Source organism: Durio zibethinus, chromosome 16, assembly GCF_047325235.1.
Source record: "Durio zibethinus cultivar Kanyao isolate XHJ-2024 chromosome 16, ASM4732523v1, whole genome shotgun sequence".
In the NCBI taxonomy this organism is placed as follows: Eukaryota; Viridiplantae; Streptophyta; class Magnoliopsida; order Malvales; family Malvaceae; genus Durio; species Durio zibethinus.
The window spans coordinates 20,563,790-20,577,692 of record NC_143177.1 but is presented as its reverse complement, the minus strand read 5'-3'; the positions used below and the strand labels follow the sequence as shown (position 1 = coordinate 20,577,692).

The 13,903-nt window shown below is 36.7% G+C and overlaps 2 protein-coding genes across 5 annotated transcripts; one reads left to right on the top strand and one right to left on the bottom strand.

Moving 5' to 3' along the window:
• The first annotated feature begins 1,392 nt into the window (after window positions 1–1,392).
• LOC111294834 (cellulose synthase-like protein D4) lies at window positions 1,393–6,020 on the top strand. The gene is made up of 6 exons (XM_022888172.2): window positions 1,393–2,036; window positions 2,151–2,540; window positions 2,691–3,495; window positions 3,630–4,034; window positions 4,127–4,464; window positions 4,620–6,020. The coding sequence occupies exons 1-6, from the start codon at window positions 1,573–1,575 to the stop codon at window positions 5,590–5,592; spliced, it is 3,375 nt and encodes a 1,124-aa protein (XP_022743907.2). The 5' UTR covers window positions 1,393–1,572; the 3' UTR covers window positions 5,593–6,020.
• Window positions 6,021–6,358: 338 nt separating this feature from the next.
• LOC111294845 (AT-rich interactive domain-containing protein 6-like) lies at window positions 6,359–11,713 on the bottom strand. Of its 4 annotated transcripts, XM_089745343.1 has the most exons (15): window positions 11,521–11,665; window positions 11,345–11,431; window positions 10,452–11,158; window positions 10,318–10,357; window positions 9,827–9,879; window positions 9,468–9,513; window positions 9,210–9,302; window positions 8,223–8,345; window positions 8,055–8,106; window positions 7,896–7,971; window positions 7,725–7,806; window positions 7,593–7,643; window positions 6,823–6,915; window positions 6,506–6,610; window positions 6,359–6,400 (listed from the first exon to the last, which is right to left on the bottom strand). In XM_089745343.1, exons 2-14 carry the CDS (start codon window positions 11,348–11,350, stop codon window positions 6,506–6,508), a joined length of 1,527 nt encoding a protein of 508 aa, XP_089601469.1. In that variant the 5' UTR covers window positions 11,351–11,431; window positions 11,521–11,665; the 3' UTR covers window positions 6,359–6,400. The 4 variants fall into 4 exon arrangements, with proteins under 4 accessions (XP_089601469.1, XP_022743925.2, XP_089601471.1 ...); XM_022888190.2 differs by having other exon boundaries at window positions 6,359–6,610; window positions 7,725–7,791; window positions 11,521–11,713; XM_089745345.1 differs by having other exon boundaries at window positions 6,359–6,610; window positions 7,725–7,791; window positions 8,244–8,345; window positions 11,521–11,674.
• Between the last annotated feature and the right edge of the window lie 2,190 nt (window positions 11,714–13,903).

Sequence of the window (13,903 nt, the reverse complement as noted above, 5' to 3'; positions counted from 1 at the left end):
CAACGTAACAAAGATTAATTCTAGTTTTGATTAATTCTATACCATAATTTTTTAACCCCTAAATTATGCATGGATCAAATAACTTCAAAGTTATTTACTTCATCACACTGCTAATTAACTTGATATATATATATATATATATATATAATGAGACTGATATTTATATATATAATGAGACTGATATTATTAAAAGCAATTCTAAAACCGTTATTTCCTGAATAAATAGAGTTTGTGACAATCCGTGAAAATTCAATAATGTCTTTAATCATCTGTGTAATTTGTATGAATAATACTCGAAAATTTATTTTTTTTTTATGACTTCAGTCAAAATCAATACCTAGAAAATGTTAATTAAATCTAATACAGAATTGAGAAAAGAAATCAATATGTATTTTTCAGTTTTAAGCGGCCATGACAGATTTTATCTTACACAACCACCAAAACAAAACCAAAGCCTCCCAAATGACTTAAGGATCCCAAAACCCATCATACCCCTCCAATTCCCTCAATTAAAACCAAAATTCTTAATAATCAAAATCCAATAGAGATATGGTTGAAGAAGTTAAAGAAAGAGTATGGATTCTTGTTAAAAGACGATCAACTTAAGATGACTTTAAAGTTTTCTATGTAAAATTAAGAATCTCTTATTTTGAAGATTTTGCACTCCTTTTGGGTGATATTGATATGGATTGTTATTTGTCTTCTATTTTTTATTTATTTTTATATATAAAAAATAGTAAAACGTCAATTAAATAAAGCCTTAATTAATAAATGTTTGTTACATTAATTAATTATAATCGAATTTATAAAACTACGACATGTTTATTTAATAATTAAATAAATATTTGACTATTTTTTAAAAATATATCTTAAATGGAGATGTATCAAACTCTTTAAATCGTGAAATAAAAATATTTCATTAGCTAAACTAAAACAATTATTTATTAAGAATGGTTCAAACACAAAATTCTAATAAAGGCCACTTGATAAGAGTTAAAGAGTTAGGAAATGTAGGAGCCATTGTTTTTCTACATGCCATGCATGTTGACTTGATGAATACAACTGACTTGCAACTAACCAATTTAGGCATGAATGTGCAATAATCCACACGAACATCGGACATATGTGCTTCCCTCCACGAAAACAAATTCTCCTTGAAACCCGTAAAACGGTTCATAGGAAAACATTCCTTCCATTGGACTCGGTCTCCCACCATCAATCTTATCCATATTCACACTTCATTTCTCACCTCTTTCTGTCAAAACAAATTCCAATTTGGTCCCAACATTAGTGGAAAAGAAATGAAAGAAATTATCAATGGTCACAATCGCTTCATCCCAATCCATCTTTTCATGTTGAGTATGTACATTTCTGCCTTAACCTTTTCCTGTCATATCTAAACACAACATTTCCAAGCATCAAAATTGAGCTTGCCTTACTTTCAAGGCTAAACTTGTGAAAGTGTATCCTATCCTGGAATTGCAATGGTGAAGAGATCAGTTTTAATTTAATGCAAATGTCTAATTATGCATGAAGAATTGATAGGGAAAGGGAATTTTCAGTTAAACAACAATGGCATCTCTATCTTCCCAACCATCTAAGAAGGGAATGCGTAGCCCTGGTGGTTCTAGCAACTCTCAGGGCGGCTCACGTAATTCCAATGGACAGACTGTAAAATTTGCTAGACGAACTTTAAGTGGCCGGTATGTTAGTCTATCAAGAGAGGACATTGACATGTCAGAGGAGTCATCGGGAGATTTCATGAACTACACTGTGCACATTCCTCCCACTCCAGACAATCAGCCAATGGATAATTCCGTAGCTGCAAAGGCCGAAGAGCAATACGTTTCAAATTCTCTGTTCACTGGGGGTTTCAATAGCGCGACTCGAGCACATCTGATGGACAAGGTGATTGATTCAGAGGTGAGCCATCCTCAGATGGCTGGAGCTAAGGGAGCCTCATGTTCAGTGGCTGCTTGTGATGGCAAGATCATGAAGGACGAGAGAGGAAATGATGTAACGCCTTGCGAATGCAGGTTTGTTCTACAACAAAACCATTTTTTGTTTAACAACAAAACCATTTTTTGTTTAAAAGGAGAAAATGGAATATCATTCTGATCACAAATAAATAAATCTACTGTACTTTCCAGGTACAAAATCTGCAGAGATTGCTACATGGATGCTCAAAAAGACACAGGTCTGTGTCCAGGTTGCAAGGAACCATACAGAGTCGGAGACTATGACGATGATGGGCCAGAATATTCCAATGGAACATTAAAATTGCCTGCTCCAAATGGTAAAAAGGATGCTAATAATATGTCTATGACGAAAAGGAATCAAGGAGGAGACTTCGATCACAACAGGTGGTTGTTCGAAACAAGTGGTACTTATGGCTATGGTAATGCTTTCCAGCCTGAAGATGACATGTATGGTGATGATGAGGATGATAGGCTCCATGGGGACTTGGAGAATAATGATAAGCCTTGGAAGCCCCTAAGTCGGAGGATTCCAATCCCTGCAGCCATCCTTAGCCCTTACAGGTTTAATGTAAATTCAGCTTTTGTTCTTGGATAACTTATGAGAGAAGAAGAAATAAAGAAAGAAAGTCGTCAGTATACTAAATGAACATAACTATCGGCTAATGTGCTACTAGTGGAAGTAAACTAACCGATTACTGATCATTTACATAGGTTGTTGATTGTAACTCGATTGGTGGTGCTGGGCTTCTTCCTACACTGGAGATTGATGCATCCAAATGATGATGCAGTATGGCTGTGGCTCATGTCAATTGTGTGTGAAATATGGTTTGCCTTCTCCTGGATCCTTGATCAGATTCCTAAACTCTGTCCAATTAACCGTTCCACGGATCTCGAGGTCCTCCGTGAAAAGTTTGAATTGTCATCACCATCTAATCCGACAGGCCGCTCTGACCTCCCTGGAGTTGACCTGTTTGTATCCACTGCTGATCCAGAGAAGGAGCCACCGCTCGTCACTGCAAATACAATCCTTTCTATTTTGGCAGTTGATTATCCTGTAGAAAAGGTATCATGTTACATCTCTGATGATGGAGGCGCCCTCCTCACCTTTGAGGCAATGGCAGAAGCTGCCAGTTTTGCTGATTTATGGGTTCCATTTTGTCGAAAACATGATATCGAGCCTAGGAATCCTGACGCTTATTTCAACTTAAAAGTTGATCCAACTAAGAACAAGAGCAGGTCCGACTTTGTGAAGGATAGAAGGAGTATGAAGAGAGAGTATGATGAGTTCAAGGTGAGGATCAACGGGCTTCCTGACTCAATCAGAAGGAGATCGGAGGCATTCAATGCAAGGGAGGAAATGAAGATGCTGAAACACCTTAGGGAGACCGGGGCTGACCCTTTGGAGAAACCAAAGGTCCTGAAGGCCACATGGATGGCTGATGGCACCCATTGGCCGGGAACTTGGGCTGTCCCTTCCAGGGAACATTCCAAGGGGGACCATGCTGGAATTCTGCAGGTACACATAAGCATTATGCCAAAACCTTTTTATACATGCAAAATGCTTTTATTTGAGTCTTTCGTTTCATTTTCCTGCATAATTACTAATCAGATGAAGCATGAATGCTTATGGCGATGGCCATAAACGAATAGGTGATGTTGAAGCCACCTAGTAGTGACCCACTTATGGGAAATGGCGAAGATAAGCTCGTAGACTTCACTGATGTAGACATACGGCTCCCCATGTTTGTTTATATATCACGGGAGAAGCGTCCAGGCTATGATCATAACAAGAAAGCCGGTGCAATGAATGCTTTGGTGCGAGGATCAGCTATTTTGTCCAACGGTCCATTCATTCTTAACCTTGATTGCGATCACTATATATATAATTGCAAAGCTATTCGTGAAGGAATGTGCTTTATGATGGATCGAGGTGGCGAAGATATCTGCTACATTCAGTTCCCTCAGAGATTTGAGGGCATTGATCCGTCTGATCGTTATGCTAATCACAACACCGTGTTTTTTGATGGTAACATGCGTGCCCTTGATGGCGTGCAGGTATTCTTCTCTTTCATTAAGTACAAACTATAAGCACTATTTCAAGGAATCCAAGTCAGAAATTGTCTAAAATTGAAACATGACATCTGCAGGGCCCTGTTTATGTGGGAACTGGCTGCATGTTCAGGCGATTCGCATTATATGGGTTCGATCCTCCAAATCCTGAGAGAATGACTCAGGCCAAAGACAGTGAAACACAACCATTAACGACCAGTGACTTTGATCCTGATCTTGATGTAAATCTATTGCCAAAGCGATTTGGAAATTCTACGTTGCTAGCAGAGTCTATACCAATCTGTGAGTTCCGGGGCCGCCCTATTGCAGATCACCCTGCAATCAAGTTTGGACGGCCCCCCGGCGCTCTCAGGATCCCACGTGAACCACTTGATGCCGCTACGATTGCTGAAGCTGTCTCCGTCATTTCTTGCTGGTATGCGCTTCCTTTAAACAACACTTATTATCCTGACAAAATGTCAACTTTATTTCACCATAAAGCCTTGAAAAACCAATCAACAAACAGACCTAATAACATCGCAAAACAAATATCCCCCAAGTGAAATGATGAAACCATATTTTTCCCAACAGGTACGAGGACAAGACTGAATGGGGTGACCGCGTAGGTTGGATTTATGGTTCAGTCACGGAAGATGTTGTGACAGGCTATCGCATGCACAATCGCGGCTGGCGCTCTATTTACTGCATCACCAAGCGAGATGCATTTCGCGGGTCTGCTCCAATTAACCTTACTGATAGACTTCACCAGGTGCTGCGGTGGGCGACGGGATCAGTCGAAATTTTCTTCTCGAGAAACAACGCGTTGCTTGCTTCCAGGCGTCTCAAGATACTTCAGCGTCTGGCTTATCTTAATGTCGGCATCTATCCCTTCACGTCCGTTTTCCTCATTGTCTATTGCTTCCTCCCTGCACTCTCACTCATCTCCGGACAGTTCATCGTGAAAACACTAAACATTACATTTTTGGTCTACCTTTTAATTATAACCATTTGCCTCATCATGCTCGCAATCCTGGAGGTGAAATGGTCCGGCATTGGATTGGAAGAGTGGTGGAGGAATGAACAGTTTTGGCTCATCTCTGGAACCAGTTCTCACTTGGCTGCATGTGTGCAAGGTCTTCTTAAAGTGATTGCAGGCATTGAAATCTCTTTCACATTGACTTCAAAGTCAGCAGGAGAAGACGAAGACGATATCTATGCGGATTTGTACCTAGTGAAGTGGACTTCATTGATGATCCCACCAATTGTAATCGCCATGATAAACATCCTCGCCCTTGTGATTGCGTTTTCAAGGACGGTTTACAGTTCAGTACCACAATGGAGTAAGTTCATGGGAGGAGCTTTTTTTAGCTTCTGGGTGTTGGCTCATTTGTATCCTTTTGCCAAGGGTTTGATGGGCAGGAGACGGAAGACACCCACAATTGTCTTTGTTTGGTCCGGTCTCATTGCAATCACACTTTCCTTGCTCTGGATTGCCATCAACCCACCTACAGGAGGCGCAGCCCAAGCTGAAGGTGTGGGAGGTAGTACCTTTGAATTCCCTTGAGCAGAACATAAAGGTCAAGTTTTACGGTTTTTGTTTCTTGAAGAAAAAAGTACATATTACTGTATAGTTTCTGGAAAAGGGAAAATAACTACTAACCATCTTTGTTGATGCGACTGGAATTTTTGTGGACACAACTGCTTGAGAAACTCAGCCAGATCCCAAGAAAAGAGGAAAGTGAAGAAGATTTCACTACTATTATTCCATTAGTTTCAAATGGATGTACAGCTGAAAGGTAAGATGATGAAGGTTTTCTTTTTTTTTTGGAAAAACAACTACGAAAACATGATAAAGTTAGAAAAAGAGTTTCCGCTGGAAGATTTCAGGAATAACCAATCGATCTGCCGACAAAGGAAAATGTTCATAGAAGTGTTAAGATGTAGTAATTATATATTGTGATTCTGTAAACAGAAATAGTGAACATTATTTTTAAAAGAATATGCTGGGTAAGAAGTCCAAGGATAAGTAGTCAGAATTCTGCACGCACACTATATCTCACCCACGCAGATTTGATCGTAGTCCACTACCCGTAAAATTTCAGAGTTGGGGAAAGTTTACCATATCAGAGGTGGCACTTGAAAGGAGAGCGAATCATTTTGGATTAGATCCTTTCAAATAACAAAAATCGAATTCAATTTAACATTTTTTTTTCTTTCTTTCCCTCCTTTCTACCAAACCAAATCTAAATCAGATGAATCTATTAACAATATTTCAAGGAAGATCATGCAAGATGGCATTTCCCTTGCCATTGTTGCTGTCAATCTGGTCATGCAATGGAACACAGTCCAAGCTCCACTCATATTCATATCAGCTGTGAGCATAAACTACTCAATAAATATGTGCTTTGCAGAATTAGATGTCAGATAGATTTCAAACTAGAGAAATCTCTACATATTTAGAAGGTAAAAACTACAACCTATACATCAGGCAGCTCGAATGGGACCCGCACAAACAACTGACCATGCAGGGTAACTACAGCAGAAGTCTGACTCGGATCAATTCTAGATGGTAGGTTGACAACCTGCATACAAGCACATATCAATAATAAACCAATGAAAAACTATTATCAGAACAATGTATATGATTCCAGTATGCCTTTTAATTTGATTATTTGAATGTGGATGTGGACATCATAGGCATGAGAATGACTTTCAGAGTCACCTAATCATGCTGCAATATTGAAACAGATCATACATCCTACTCTATGTTGCAATTTCATCAACTCTGACAAACCTTTTTAAAGGGTGTGACACCCCAAGGATTATCCAGTTGCTTTGGTTGACCAGATATAACCAAGCGTCCTGCTGGATCAGACTGAACATGCACCTGATTCATTTAAGCACTATGGTAATTCGTCTACCATAATCAAATACAATCTAAAGGCAGATGTTTAAGGTAAACAGATTCAGCAATTGATGGAAATCTTGTTGGGTTGCTCATTTGTACTAAATTAAAAACCTTACCAAAAAAATAGATGACAAGATTAATCTACTTGGCTAGTTGCAATAAATCTCTCTAGGAAATTCACCAAAAAGATCCTGTAGTATTTATAATGGCTAAAGTAATGCAACTTACACACCAAGAACTCCATTAACAACCTAAGCAGTTGAGCCTAATGGTATATTGGTTAGGCCACTGATCAAATTCAGTCTAGCCCAAGCCTAAAATGAATCCTTACAGGCTCTCAACGAAGACATAAATGTATGTATTCTTCCACAGTTGGCTTATGTGGATGGCCTTAAGTTTTCCCCCACTATTCCCTCAGCCTTCCTTCCTTAGGTCTATGATCGGGAAGTAAGTCACTTGAGGACTCAAACAGATTTCCTATTAAAGTTCCATTGCAGAAAAATAAATATTCCATCTGCAACATTTATCTCTTCCACTAGAATGAAATCTATCTTCAATGTAAGCTTTACCTCCCAAAAATCAAGCAATTTTAAAAGCAACATAAATACCAGTAAACATTGGACAAGAAAAGGAGAATCATTTAGAGATATACTAACCTCCTCACGCAGAAGCCCAGGAACCAAAGCATATACCTCATAGCAGTCAATCTGTGAGAAGGAGAGAGAGAGATTCATAGATAATAGCAATATGGCACACTGTTCTAAGAATAACAGATGAGAAAGACTAACAGTTTTTTGCACATTAATCTTCACCCAATCAGCTGGGGCTCCAATATTGATAACCATTGTATCCAACCTGCCAAAAGAATGCCTAGTTTTGGCACCTTCAAGAGTCCAGATACTGTTTGATACATTATACAAAATGGAAAAATTTACGAATAAGTAACTGGCAGTCGTAACTGTGGTTTTGTTTCTTTAAATGCAGAAACTTGGACACCATGCTCCAGAGTGGATGGCTTTTTACGCTTTAATAAACCTGAGGCAATAAAAGTCTCCGAAATAAAGACAATTTTGAGAATTGTAGTAGTTGAATGTGACAGCCCAGTGTATTAGTAATACCATAATTTTTAAGTTGTCTGTCACTTTTGGGTGTAGGAATAGAGCTCTTGTCCTAGAAAATTTAAAAGCATTGCATAAAAACAGTGAGACCAGGGCAGCTGAAAAGGGAAAATGAGAAAAGACTAAACAAAATAGTAAGCGCATATAGTTTAGAAGTTCTCCACAAACCTTAATGATTGGATGACACACCTCACCATTATCAAGAACACGCTGAGAATGCCAGCTCTGCATCGCACGAGCAGCAGCATCCCTCTTTGCCCTACCTGACCCAGGAGTTTGATTACTACCAGCCTACACAATTCATTACAAATCATTGGATAATATATATGTAATTCAGATAAAAGTTTATTAATACAAATTCATATATCAGCCAACTAATAACTTGACGAGAAAAGAGAGGTTACCATGTTTATGCTTACAGTGCAGATGATATGGCAAGTTAGTTAATGTGGACAACATGTAAAATCCAATTCCAATCATATCATAAAGAATTTATTATGGTTGAGGATACCCAGCATTTATCTTAACATGAACATCATCATTTCAAATACCAATAAGCATCGCTCTCGTCATTTTGTGCAAACTGGACTTATATAGTCACCCCACAAGGCAATCTAGCTGTCAAAACAACTAACATGTCAGCACAATACATATGGGAATACCCCTTTTCTACTCTGAGCAATATCCAGAGAGTTTTTCAGGTACTTGTAAAAGCTCCTCCATCTTCTATTTGCTTCTCCTAAAAAATCACTATTTCCAATGGACATAACAAGTGTCAAGGAGAAAATGATTAACTTTTTGTCCAGGGGTGAACACCTCCCCGGACCAACTTTAAAGCATGCCTTTAAGGTAAGATCAACCTCCATGATTTCCATTCTGCCCTATCTTACCAAAATAGGCACCATCTGTTACTTTCAATACAGCAATTTGACTACCAGATGCACCTCAAGATGCAAATCCTCTTATTAAGTTATCATCAATTTTGCATATGCAACAGAAAATCTTGCTTGTTCATGGCATGACAGAGGTAAATACGACATGAAGGAAAATGTGATAGACAAAAGATATTGCTACAACAAACAGCATTCATGTTGACAAAGAAACAAATATGCTTTGCCAAGCTGATCAGCAAGCATTAAAACTATTAGAGCTTACCTGACTTTCAACCACATTAGGCTCTATAAAGGAAGCATCAGAGTGAGGGAGTGTGCCACCATGTATTTTATGCTTTTCATACTCAAGCAATGCCTGTGTAAATCAATGGAACCAAATTATAGGAGAAACACATGTCAAAATAACAAATAAAGAAAATAAAAGTTAGATATGACAGTGGAAGACATGGGGGGTCGGGCCTTAATTCACAAAGTATATCTGTTTTCTTTAATTAACAAAAATTAACAATTAGAGCAAAACCTTCTCATAAAAGATACGGAACGTCCACGATACAGTAGTGCAGGTCCTATGCCAAACAAACAAATAAATAAATAAACCATATAATGTGACTAAAGCAAGAAAATTAGCCATCACCATGAGAAGAGGACAGGAGGGTGCCTTGTTAACAAAATTTATTCATAAAAACAAAAGACTGAGCTAACAGATATAATTTTTTTTACCAAAAGATTTTCACATACATAAGACAGTCTGAAAATCATCAACAATTCAACAAGTTAGTTTTAATAGAAGGAAAATGCAGGCTTTGTGTACTTAAGTCTTGGAAATTGGTTGCTAAGCTAGAAGACGGACATCAACAGCAAAGAAGATGGTATCCTTACTTGGGAGGATTAAATGATTCTCCCACTTGCCTCCACAATTTGCATGAGGTCACCTACAAATTCCACAGCATGGATAAAAAAAAACAAGTTCATAATGTGTCTTATTCTTAACCATAAGAACCAAATGAATGGTTTTCTTTAATACTATAAATAAGCACAAAAGCTAAATTAACGGCAATTTTTCCAGTTGGTCAACTCAATTAACTACAACAATTCAATGTCAAGGACAGCAACAAGTTTTTACAGGCAGATACTGCATATACAGGCATCTCCTCGGAACTCAGAATGAGGAAAACCACATGTTACCAAAATATTAAAAGATTGATATACTATTCAATTATAGTTTTATATTTTCGATTAAACTAGTCATCTTTTAATGTAATGTACAAGCATGTTATGAAATTGGAGAAGATAAAACGCAGAGAGAGGGAGAGTTTCAGGTAGGATAGGAAATCTATAAAGAAATGAAAAACGAAGACTTTAAGGCAAACCTGTTTATAGCCCCCCAATTTGATAACAGCCTTCCATAACCTTTAGTCAAATGAAAAAGAGCAGAATGGTTAGAGACAAGTTTTTTTAAAAAAGAGAACAGTTTCCACAAACATGCAAACTTGAAACGGCCTACTTGAGCAAATTTAAATCCTCTTTGTAAAACTTAGGGTGCTTGAATTCAAGGTTCTTCTCCTTGTAAAAAGCTTCAACCTCCTTTATAAAGGCTGCTTGATCCTCCTCCGTGTCTGACCCTGCGTTGTCAAAGCATAGGTTAGTGTTTTTGTCACCAAGTTCTGTCATGGCCACTTGCATCTTAATCTCTCTTTCTGTAGACAAATCCTTTATTCGCTCCCAATTGTCATCATCTTGGGGTTTTATGTCAGAGTTGGGGCTTCCACAAAGTCCATTATCATGTGAATGAATGGGGGTATCATCATGTTCAACAACTTCTATTTTGGTAACAATTTCAGCCAATGATTTGTCCTCAACATCCTTAAATTCAGCAACATCATTCTGCTCAAACTTCAAAATTTCTTCATTTTGACCATCAGCATCAACAACATTGAGAGTTTTGCTAGTGTCCTCATTGCCGTGGGTTTGGTCGGCAACGGCTTGTTGTTCCACAGTGTATGGGTTGTCACCAACCAACTGAGCCTGCAATTTCCCATCCTCTTCAAGTTTGATAGGTTCTTCAACTTGATCTTGGTCTTTCACTTCAGCAGCTTCTGTTTCTGTGTCCATTGGGGCTTTAGCGTCAGCTTCAGCTTCAGTTTCTTCCATACCTGGTTTGGAATCATTCATCTGAGCCTCACTACCACCAAGAGTCATCTTCTCTGGTTCCTAAAATCCACAATGAAGAAAACAGAAAAAAACCCAAAAACGCAAACACTTTTCTTAAAAATCCTAAACAATGTAAATGTACAACAACAATGTTAATAAATCAAAAGCCAGTACTAAAAAAAAAAAAAAGACTCCTTTTTTTCATTTATATTGCAACATAAAAGAAACAAGTTCCCTCTTACTCACAAGCATCCTCCGGTTTCTAGGTTAGCCACAAAATAAGAACTAGTTTGTTTTTTTTTTTAATAAACAGAAGGTCTTTCTTTTGAGCTCCTGCAAGAAGAAACACGAAAAAAGGTCTGAGACATGAACCCTGGTGGGCTACGGCATTAATGAACCCTAAACAAACAAAAGGAACTTACTTTAGTGTCTTTGTTTGAGGGAATAACTTGAAAACCAGCTGCAAGTCGAGCCCTTTTGTAGGTGACAGGAGGGGATAGTTGAAGTAGAAACTACTGTTGAGGTGACATGGCAGTAGTGTTGCGTTTTCTTTTTTCAGGGTCCGAGGCTTTACTCAGTCACGCGTGTAAAATTTTATAAAAAAAAAATAGAGTCGCTTTTCCGATGTGCTTCTAGCCGTACGTTTTAACTAACCATTGAAACTCTTAATGGGCTTCAGCCCAATCTCAACAAAATAAACATAGAGCTCAGGTACGAACAAAGTTCCTCGGTTGGAAGCCCGCCCTCTTACTTAGACATCCTAGTAGATTGAAACCCTTAACACAAGTTTTTGATAGATCTTATATTTTAAATATAATACAATGACACATATAATATTATATGAAAAAAATATATAAAATTGATATAGTTTAAAATTTTAATAAAAGTTATATGTAGATTTTGGTAAAAATAAAAAATATATTTTGTGTTTAGTTTATTAATATAAATTATAATACGATAATTTTCATATTTTAAACGTGTTAAATATGATATAAATAAATATAAATATATGAATTATTATATATAACTTTTAAAAATAAAAAAGCAATCTTGTTTATTATTCTATCAACAGTGTTGGTACTACTCCTTTATTTTTTATTTAATTTAAATTAATAGGCTTTTTTCTTTTTTACATATATTTATTTTCTTTAATTTTAACAAAAGTACTTTCTTTGCTTCATGTAGGGTTTTTTTTTTTCAAATACAAAACGATGTCATTTTATATGATTATAAAATGCCAAAAAAATCATATGTTCTTTCACTTTTCTCTTTTCTTATTATATTTCTAAGTTTATTCTCTTAGTCCTCATTTAAGCTTCAATATTTAAAAATCCCATAAACCCAAAAATCAACATTTTATTGTCAACTATCACTCATCGACATCAATTTGGTCCCAAATTTTATATCCAAACTCCTTTTAGCCCCCTTTTTCTATTCCTCGAATTAGTTTTCTTAAAAACCAACCCAATAAGCCTAGATCTTCCAAAAGGCTTGTGGCTTTAAATCTTAAAAAAATATCTTTTCCACTTCAAATGCCATAATTTTTTACTACATTTTTATTAGTGTATGTGTGTGTGTGAGTTGAAATTTTATTGAAATATTCTATGAGAGACAGTTTACAATGAATTAATTAGAAATATTAATATGTAATTGTAATTGATTTTCTTTCCTTAGTATTGTCTATATAATGAAAGGCTAATCTTAGGGATTAGTAAGTTGTTCTCCAAAACCTTAATTCTAACATGATATCGAAGCCAGCAGTGCAACCCTAGCTGCTGCCACTCCTCTTTCTCTCTCTTTCCCTAAACCCTTCTATGGTAGCCCTTATGTCGTCACCCAAGTTGTTATTACTACAAACTTTGATCTCATAGCCTTAAAGTTGAGTACTTAAAGCCTTTCCTTCATTTTCAACAGTCTTTCATCGGTTGAAATAAGGCCACCCTCTTATTCTCAAATGCAACAAAAAGAAAAAGTTCTAATCTTTTCGTGAATAATTAATTAAGGGAGACAAGTTTTTCTTTGTATAGAGCATGGCTGCAAAACAAATGACGAAATTTCTTGTTGTTGATTAAGGGTTATTTTCCCCAGTTGAAGGATTATCAGTTGTGTTCTAAAGTAAAAAAGCCATTTGGCCATGGTTAAGGAAAAGACAACCACATTAAAAAGTGATAACTTAAGAGATTATCACAGGCTTATGGTTGTCAGATGAGAAACTCGATGGCTCCAATTACTTGTTATAGAGCAAGATTGTATTGGTGACCTTACGAGATCTTGGAAAGGTTAGGTTTTTGACAAGTGAATCACCAACAAAAAAAAGCTCAGAGTATGTAATGTGGGAATAAGAAGACAATCGAATACTTGGATAATTTTTCAACTTGATAGAACAATGAGTTATGCTGATGTTCAATCAATTCCTTATAAGTAAGGAATTTTAAAATGCTTTAAAAATTATTTATAAAAATTTTGAGAATTGGTAAAGAATCTTAGATGTTACCGGGGCATGAACTAGAATACAGCAATATAATAGGAACTTGAGGGAATATTTTATTATGTTCAATGAGCTTATGATAAGTTTAATGAACCCATGCCCTTCTCTATTGATCTAAAGATAAACTATGAGCAATAAGATACTTTAGTTGTAGTGTTTTTCTTAGCAGAATTGAGAAAGAAGTACACTAGTACTACTACTGGATGTTAGCAAGTATAGATCCATTTTCTTTATTAGATGCTTATAAGTGCATAAGTAAGATCACCTAACATGATCTTTCATAAAAATAAGGTAATATTTATGACCCCATAATTTGA

Excerpts from the sequence above, each read along its gene's own strand:
- LOC111294834 (XM_022888172.2), top strand. The coding sequence starts at position 1,573 with ATGGCATCTCTATCTTCCCAACCATCTAAGAAGGGAATGCGTAGCCCT. Across the intron at positions 2,037-2,150 it reads GTAACGCCTTGCGAATGCAG|GTACAAAATCTGCAGAGATT; the intron begins GTTTGTTCTACA and ends TGTACTTTCCAG. Across the intron at positions 3,496-3,629 it reads ACCATGCTGGAATTCTGCAG|GTGATGTTGAAGCCACCTAG; the intron begins GTACACATAAGC and ends ATAAACGAATAG.
- LOC111294845 (XM_089745343.1), bottom strand. Across the intron at positions 9,514-9,826 it reads GAATCATTTAATCCTCCCAA|GACCTGCACTACTGTATCGT; the intron begins GTAAGGATACCA and ends TGTTTGGCATAG. Across the intron at positions 8,346-9,209 it reads CTAATGTGGTTGAAAGTCAG|GCTGGTAGTAATCAAACTCC; the intron begins GTAAGCTCTAAT and ends TGAATTGTGTAG.